Below are 8,687 nucleotides of genomic sequence, written 5' to 3' on the forward strand. Positions count from 1 at the left end.
TAAGGGGCTGCAACTGTCCAAATGCCAGCTGACCCGTTCTGTGTGGTGGGAGAAATGTCAGGTCACGCTGGAGTTCCCAGCCTTCCCCTGCTTTAAACCCCTGGAATAGTTATATGTCAAAATGCTTGTTTGGGTCCGCCACGCCGTGTTACATGTAAAGGAATGGTGGGAGCAGTTGGGGTAATGGGTCCTACAGTCCCTGTGGAAGCAAAGCTCCCCTTGTATTAAGAGGGGCACAAAGAGAGGATGCAGCACGAGGTTTCCTCCAGTTGCCCTGGAGGAACTGGCAGAGGTGAGCTGCTTGCTTATGTTTGTACACCGTGGTGACAGCTGCCATATCAACCCTCTGGGCTCAGCTGTCTCCCTGCCGCTCCCTTTGAACCCGAGGGTCTGATTCACAGCAGGATTTGGGGGAAGCAAGAGGGAGCAGTGAAAATCCTGTTTCGCCTCCCAGGGCGTGTGTGACTGCCCAGGGTCAGGCACAGTCTCTGTGCCAAGCCTGGGCAAGAAACACACAGGCAAAACCCAGCGTGTGAGGCCTTTGTCTCCTTCGCCACAGTACAGCCAGAGGCTTGGTGTTGGACCAGCTTGCAGGCTGCCTGTGCTCCAAGGGCGGTCTGGTACCCAAAGGAAGCCCCTGAACTGGGTTTGGACCTCCCAGCATGAGCTCAGCTTCCAGTCACCCTTCATCTGAACGTGGAGCTGGGTCTCCGTCAAATGTGCAGATGGATGCTTTCCACTCTGATGAACAGCAACAGAGCTGAGATTGTCTGCCTTTCAGTTTCTTCTGCCTTGTGATGGTTGTTGAGCTTTCATTGTCTCCTGTTTATCTTTCTGAGCCTTCATTAATGGTTACAGCTAATTGGCCATGGAATTGGTCTTGCATTAGCATCTGGATTACTGGGGTGGTATGCGTGAATGACAATGCAAATTAGTGTTTTAAAGAGGCACTGCCAATATAACTATGGCTTTACGAAGCAGGTTAAAATGTTTTCCAATAAGACAGCATTAAGGAGGTAATAATTTTGATTCTTACCGGTTTTCCCCATTATTGTCGCTGTGTATTGATTAAAGCAAGACTGAAATATCAGGAATTTTTGTGCAAAGAGGAGAGAAATAAAAAAAGAGTGCTGTCATGGCACACCTAACATGAGTAGGCTAGATAAGATGATGTTGTTCTTTTTAAAAAATGGGATAAATGAAAAGGTGGCAACTTTAAAGCTCATAAAGGGAAATAGATTTATAGTGTGAAATGAATCTGCGTGACTCCTTGACAAGGGTAATCTTCAAGACAGAGAGTTTAAGTGTTCCATAAAGGTCTGGCCATTTAAATGTTGGAAAGGATCATCAAGGATCTCGGAAGAAAGAAATCCAATCATCCTTCAAGCATAAACAAACCACTGATGAACGAGGTCAGAAATTGCCATCCTTCTCCGTGGTTTATTTCTTATCTGCTTATTAGGAGATTTATGCTAATATTGCTGATCTTGTTTACAGCGACAAGGCATAAACAAAACCAGGCAGTCTTTGCAAAACGCGTACCCAGTGATGTTCTAAACATTTGCGTGTAAAACCTACTGCTGTGCATACCAAATGCTTTGAGTAGGTGGAAAATCAGCAAACATTATTTCTGTTGTGCGAACCAAAACAAACCAACAGCCAAGAACAGTTTCTCCAACAGCAGGATCACAGTTGAATAGGGTTTAATGGTTTAAGCTCAATGAAATATTTAATTTTGTCTCCCACCTCGTAAAAAACACGGCATTGAAGGAAACCTTGAAGTGAGAAACTTTTTTCAGTTTGAAAAGTCAAAATGTTTCTTTTAGAAAACCATATAAATAAAGAGGTGAAAGGTAAGACAATTTTTTGGTATTGCAATGTCTTCATTTTTTATTATAACAAAACAAACAATGACTCCCTTCTAAGCAGGAATCCCTTAGACGTTGGCCGTACCCTTTCAGAGTGGAAAGGATGGAGTATGTCTCCTGAGAAACACCTTTGCAATATTTTGAAGAAGGTGACCTCATGGACAAATTTTTTCTACATTTCACTTACCGAACATGACATATTCTTCTCTGGTTTTGGTTTTCTGTTTTCTCCCTCTCCAGCTGCGGGAGGAAAATACTGAGATCTGTGGTACCTGAGGTGGTGGCCAGGGCCCTTCATGTGCAGTTGCCATCAGTGACAGACACCCTTGCACAATAAGATCCTCCAGCAGCCAGTGCTGTCCTGTCTGCGGGGCACTGTGCCAGGCCTGGGGTGTTTAACATGCAGCTGGGAGGAACCTGAAAGCATTGCTTTGGAGAGTCCGTGGAGACGTTTTCAATGACGGGAGTCCATGATCCTTCCCAGTGTTGGCTGATGTCTTTACTGATGTGTTTTGCCCTCCGTCTGATGAGTTGCTTCCATCAGCATCATCTTTTTTCCTGCTGCTGAGCAGGACGTAGCAAGTGGTCAGCTTGCTAAGCCCCTGGAACACGCTAAACAAAGTGGTAGTAGCATCACCTGACTATGCTGGGGTTGGAAGTGATCAGTAGTTTTCAGTTAATTTTAAAGTAGTGTTATTAAAAAAAAGGTGGTGATTATTAAGTCGAAGAAGTACAGTTAGTGGATGCACATTCATTCTGCCTGCCAGCTGCGCTTCTGCTGTGGTGAAACGTTAGACTGAGATCCATCCTGTACATGTAGAAAACTATCTGTTGAAAAAATTACATCTACACCACATTCCTCAGAGGTCCTCCAGTGAGTAATCTTGGGTTTTTTCCTTGAATAAGTGCTTTCTATTCTTTGTTCTGGTTTGAAAACTAGTTCAGCTGGGGACTTCCTAATTGTACTGTTAGGGACGTAAATCCTGCTACTGTTGTTTTGATGGTAAAATGTCAAATACAGCAAACTGATCTGCCACCTCTCAACAAAGGGATCTGCTGTAGCAGCATTATATATTTCATTTAATATGTTTCCTCTCTAAACTGGGAGCACTGAGTCCAGCAAGGCCCCATGTCTTTACCTTCATGTTCAAGTCTCTGTTTCATGTGAACTGCTTATTGGATTCTCGTGTCTTTTTAGGGAGAAGTGCTCCAAATAGCCCCCAACAAGTGCTGCCCTGAGTGTGCGTCCCGAGCTGAAGGATTTTGCCAGCATGAAGGACAGATCCACAGCGTGAGTCCTCTGTCGTGTTCCTCGGCAGTGGCAATCCTTTCCAATTTTTAGCTCTCTGTTTGGTTCACGTCAGTGAAGGACGCTTAGCTGACGTGCAGGAGAAGGATAGTTCCTCGGGCTTACGTTCTGTCACTATCACATAATGTAATATAATGGGAGTTTGGTCGGCGGGTTTTGCAGTCGCTGAGCAATAGTGTGTCCTGCTTAGCTTAAGGGGAGAAAGTTTCCCACTCATTCTTTCACTTTGCTGTTTCTGTGGATGATTGAGGCAATACAGTAATGTTAGGAGGGGAGCAAAGCACATTGAACTTGACATATTAGCTACCCTGAAAGAAGGCTTTTCTTTCAGCAGCCATCTATGCTGGTAGAGATTGATTGCTGTTGTGTGACCTGGGTTATGTATTTTGTAATCCTGAATTATTCAAGAAGCAGGTTCCAGGATGTGGTTTCACCTAGAGGAGCTGAAAGGCCAAAACAATAAGAAGTGTCTACAGATAAGAAAAAAAATAAAGATTCATGGGTAGTAGTTAATGAATCATGTCGAACAATAGGCAAACGTAGAAAAATGGCTTAACGGTGAAACCAAGTCCTACGTCTGGTCTCTTACAGACTTTTTTGTTCGACAGGAGACAAGTCAGGTCCAAATCTTAAGAAGTATGCTAAAATGCACAGATACAGTTGAATATCTGGACCTTACACTCTACACCTGAGATGAATGTTGTAACTCTCTGTTTCAGCATGAGGCATGACTGGCATGAATCTGTTACGAACTAGACAAAGACTGGAACGGGAGGGATAGCACATTCATCCTCTTCTCATATTTCTTTGTGCCTGTGATTTGAGTCATGCTATATTATATCATATTACATTATATTTCTTCTTGTTGTTGCTGTTGCTGCGTTTTGCTGTGTTGTATTCTTGCTGCAGCTTTTGTCTTTTGGCTCTCTGTAAGCCTGTTCTTTGGGACGCAAGTCAGGTGAATAAGTAGGCATCCCCACAGGGATCATAGGCATATTTGTACCCATAGTCATATGTCACACCCCAATTCCACTGTGAGGTGGTCATTAAACGATTTTTTTGTCAGTGCAAAGTCTCATCCTGATGGCTGGCACAGATTTCCTGCTGGAAGACGTTTTCTCTTTTGTCAGTGAGCCACTGTAATGCTTTATGACTTGACCTTCATTCTACAAGTATCTAGCTAGCAACACTGGCCCTAGCGGTAGCTCCGTCTAAGAAAATCTGTACCCTCTGTCTGGCAAGAGCTTTTTTACTCCCTGCCTAACAATATTGCATGTTTTGTAAAAATTAACGCTGTCTGTTTGTTGGAGTGTGTTGCGATACACCAACATGTTTCTTCTTGGGGCCAATTTTTCCTCATCGTGCCTCAGGGTAGAGATATTAGTTTCTGCATTAATGAATAAGCAAATCGAATGAGATTTTAGTCATAGTGAAGTGCGTTAAGTATGTGGGGCGGGCAGTGTTCACCTGACCACACTGTGGTCAGGTGTGTGTTGGGGCCTATGTTGAATGTTCCGCTAAAGAAAACATGTCCCTAAATTTAAATTTTGCCCTGCAGAAACTGTAGTGGAGAGGGGGTGTATCCAATAGCCTGTGTCTTTTGTTGTTGCTGGATGCCACTCTGCAACAGGGAGGAAAATTAGGCTGATCCCCAGGTTTGCTACTTTACCGGTATTAATTTACTTTTTGCCCCAGTAGTGCAGCCAGGAGTAAGGGCTACAATGTGCAAAGATTGACTGGGCCTGCAGAAGAGTAAAGTTAATACTAGCGTAGGGGGGCTTAAAAGGCAGAAGATACATTTGCAGGTCTCATTGGCAGCTGGATTCATGCATGTGTTTTCTGTGCCTTTGGTTGTGTTGTACACTGCAGCATGGCACGCAGTGGGCCAGCTCTGGATGCGTCCAGTGCTCCTGTGCCCATGGGAAGGTGAACTGCACCCCCACGGCCTGCCCAGCCCTCACTTGTGGACGAGGAGAGCTGCAATACACTGCTCAGGGATCCTGCTGTCCCAAATGTGTGGGCCGTGGCGGTGAGTATTGCATATGAATGGGGCACTGTCTGGCTTCATTGATCCGAGCAGTAGGTCGCTGGAAATCTCCTTTTAGTCCCAAATCTGGAAAGCTTTTCTTTTCTTGTTCAGTTCTGCTGGGAAGACACTGGCGTCAAGTGTGTCTCTTAATTCTCTTTCTGTCCTGCTGCCATATTTACATTTTTAACGGCTTCACCCCCAGGCCAATAAGCTTTAAGCAGTGAGCAGATGTGCCTAATATGTCCTTGTTTTGGAGATTAAAATCTGGAAAAAAAGATGCAGATATTTCCTGTGTACTGAGGGTACCTTTGGCACTTGCAGACTCGGACTGCAAGTTCCAAAAATGCCTGAGCGATTGGATACCTTTTCTCATAGAAGTCCAGTGGGAGAAGTGCATCCAGAGCTCTTAATTCACGAGTCTAAAGCCCTTGAAAACTGGTGGAATTGTTACTGTCATTACCTGCTTTGACAAACCAGAATTTTGAATTCTGAGATGCACAAAATCTGTGTTTTAATTATGAGTGGCGGAAAGGGATTCAAGGGCGTTGGAAAAGAAAACTACCCATTGTTTTCATATCTCTTAGAGCCTTGCTCCTTTGATGGACGCTTGTTCCAGGATGGTGAGGACTGGCGCCTCGGTCGGTGCTCCAAATGCATCTGCGGGGACGGCGCGACGCAGTGCTTCACAGCTTCCTGCCAGCCTCTGCTGTGCAGCCAGGTCGGGACCCATCGGCCTTCTGGGGACATGACTCATGGCTGTTGTCTTTCCCTTGGCAAGGTCCATTTCTCATGCAGATGTACAAATTAGCAGGCAAATCTTCTGTGTGACAAGTGGGCGATTTGGAAAAGGGAGTTTTGATGTGTGGAAATGATGTGGAGTGACGGTTAAATCTGTCAGTGTACACGTGCTGTCTCTCTCTTCCCTAATATCTTCTTTCCCCACCATTTTACTCTTATCATGCCTTTGCTGGCTAATTAAGCACAAATACTGTCTAAAGCAACTGCTTTTTGTTTTATGCTAAAAAAAATTATGTAGGGTTGATCAGGAAATTTTTTTATTTCTGTGAGGGAGGGAATGACCACACAAGATTTTTAATGGGGATTTATCTTCACAAATTTCAGTGTTGGGTTTGCAGCTGAAAAGTTTGGTTTGCAGGTCTTGTTTACTTTGTTTTTTACAAGAACTCTAGAAATACAGTTGAAAGTAGTCAAATGCGGATGAAATTCCCCTTCTGACTTAAAGAGTTTAGAAATACAAGACAACTTCAGCTGAAAGAAGAGTCTCAGAACACTGTTCCTTACGTGTGCTTGTGTTTACAAATCAACAAAACCAGTAAGATAAGTTAGGCAAGCTCAAGTTGCGAGTCACGGTTTCAGTCCAGTTGAGAGAACTGGGACATTTCTGTCTCCAGGGTCTTTGCTGTGGACAAATGATGAGTTCTCAGCACTTGTGCAGTGATCAACCAAACCAAAACACTACAAGATTATATACAGTGTTAACACAGGGGTTAGTAAAGGCAGCAAACTATACACGCTACTCCACACTCTGTACAAGTGACTCAATTTTTTGAATTCTCTTTATTATATTGGAAGTGTCTAAGGGTGTGACTGTGCTCTTTGGATTTCTTTTCATTGGGCCCATTGTACCAGTTTTCTTGGGCACCTTGGTGTACTCCTTTACAACAGCATGCCACGCTAAGGAAATGCAGGAACTAGCTCCCTGGAAATCCCTCTTTCTGACTTTATGTTTTAGGAGCTGCTGTTTCCCAAGTATTTTTTAATCTATTATGACACTCCAACGATGGATCCACAAGCTCACTTGAAATGTGTGCTCTGGCTGAGCACGCTTCCCTGTAGCACTGAAAAAAAACAAAAGCAGTAGTCATAAACTTTTTCTCCTGTTGATGCTTGCCCAGCTTTCTATTATTGGACCACGTTTGTGCAATTAACACTTTTTTTTTGATAGAAGGAAAGCCCACCTGTTTCTGTGCATGCTAATTCTGTTTTGCTTTGTCCTGAGACACTTGGTGTTTGTTGACTAAGTACTGTGCATTAAAACAAATTTATGCCTGCTTTAGATTCCTCCTTTCCCACTCAAATGAACTGATGTTACCTGCTGACTGATTGCACTAGTGTTTAATCAGCTAATCATTAGGATTCAATTTGTGGAAACAGAAATGACTGTGTTGTTGCTGTGATGTATCTGAGAATAATTGGCTGAGAGCATCCAAGTTAATGCAGCAGGAAGCCAATTCTGATGGTGTTCCAGGTATTTCCTACCAAGGTGCCCGATGGAAGGGACCTTGGCAGGATGTGCGAGGATCCTGTTCTGCTCTCAGTCATACCTAACATTTTCTTGCATGTGCCTTTATCTCTGTCACTTTCTTCATTCTCCACTCCCTGTCAAAAGCGAATACATAAATTCTCCCAGTATTAAACTCTCATCCTCCATCTTTCAGATAACTGTGCCCTTCCCTGGCTGCTGAGGGAGAGGAACTTCACAAATGCTTGTTGCATGCAGGAGTGCGCCTGAGTGTCCCACCACATATCCCGCCAAAATCCATGACAGAGTTCTTTTAACTCTGCTAGGAAATCTATCGTTGATAACTTTGCTACAAAGTCGTCCACTCTTTCTTGGAAAGCTAGTGATTTGACTAACAAAGCAGATGAGGTAATAGTGCTTGGCATTGCTACACTACTTTCAGTCCACAAGTCAGTCTCCCGGTCATCCTGATGTGGCTGGAGGCAGGTGCTGGTGAACCATACTATTCCAAATCGTTGGATGTATGTGAAATTGTAGCAGGGCAATTACAGGCACGTTCTGGATGGATGGAGTTGAGGCACGCAGGAACCGTTACATTGATGTGAAGTGCCAATCTATTCCAATGTGATTTAAATCAGTCATGAAAATTTTAAATTAAGATAATCCAGTTTTAAGCGTAATTTAATGCCCATACAGACAGTTATGCTGTACGGATTTAACTAAAACAGTGCAAATGCCTGAGAGGTGGTGAATATAAATCACACATTCAAAGCCTCAAAATGTGGCAGTATCAGGAAAAAAATCTCTTCTCCATCTCATGCTTTAGTGTGCTTCTCTACATAGCTTTATATATACTTCTTTTTTCTCTGTATATCTGTATACCTGAATATATGTACTTTATCTCGTGTGTGTGTCTTTATCGGCATCTATATACCTATCTATGTATTTGGACCTCAATTGCCATCCAAAGAAGCCCAGAAAATGAGATGAAGGAAATATCTTTCTCGCTTTCTACACTGATCTCATGCTGTGAAGACTGCCCCCAGATATTGGAGCCAAAACGAAGCCTTGAGTGACTGTGGGTTATCGCGCAGATGCTAAATGCCTGGAATTCCAGGCGGTGATGCTGAGCCCCATGTTAACTGTTCATGCTCTTATTTTACTTGTCTCTCCTGCTTTCTGTTTAGGATGAAGTTATGGTTATGTCTCCTGGAAAAT

At 43.6% G+C, this 8,687-nt stretch overlaps 1 protein-coding gene across 1 annotated transcript in view; it reads left to right on the forward strand.

The window, feature by feature from the left end:
* FRAS1 (Fraser extracellular matrix complex subunit 1) overlaps positions 1-8,687 on the forward strand; it is a 120,467-nt gene that overhangs the window by 8,089 nt on the left and 103,691 nt on the right. The window contains exons 3-6 of the mRNA XM_009319876.1: positions 3,067-3,159; positions 5,047-5,206; positions 5,791-5,924; positions 8,657-8,686. Of these exons, the coding sequence (XP_009318151.1) occupies positions 3,067-3,159; positions 5,047-5,206; positions 5,791-5,924; positions 8,657-8,686 (417 nt within the window). The remainder of the gene's footprint in view (positions 1-3,066; positions 3,160-5,046; positions 5,207-5,790; positions 5,925-8,656; position 8,687) is intronic.

Source organism: Pygoscelis adeliae, unplaced genomic scaffold (genome assembly GCF_000699105.1).
Source record: "Pygoscelis adeliae isolate BGI_AS28 unplaced genomic scaffold, ASM69910v1 Scaffold293, whole genome shotgun sequence".
Lineage (NCBI taxonomy): Eukaryota > Metazoa > Chordata > Aves > Sphenisciformes > Spheniscidae > Pygoscelis > Pygoscelis adeliae.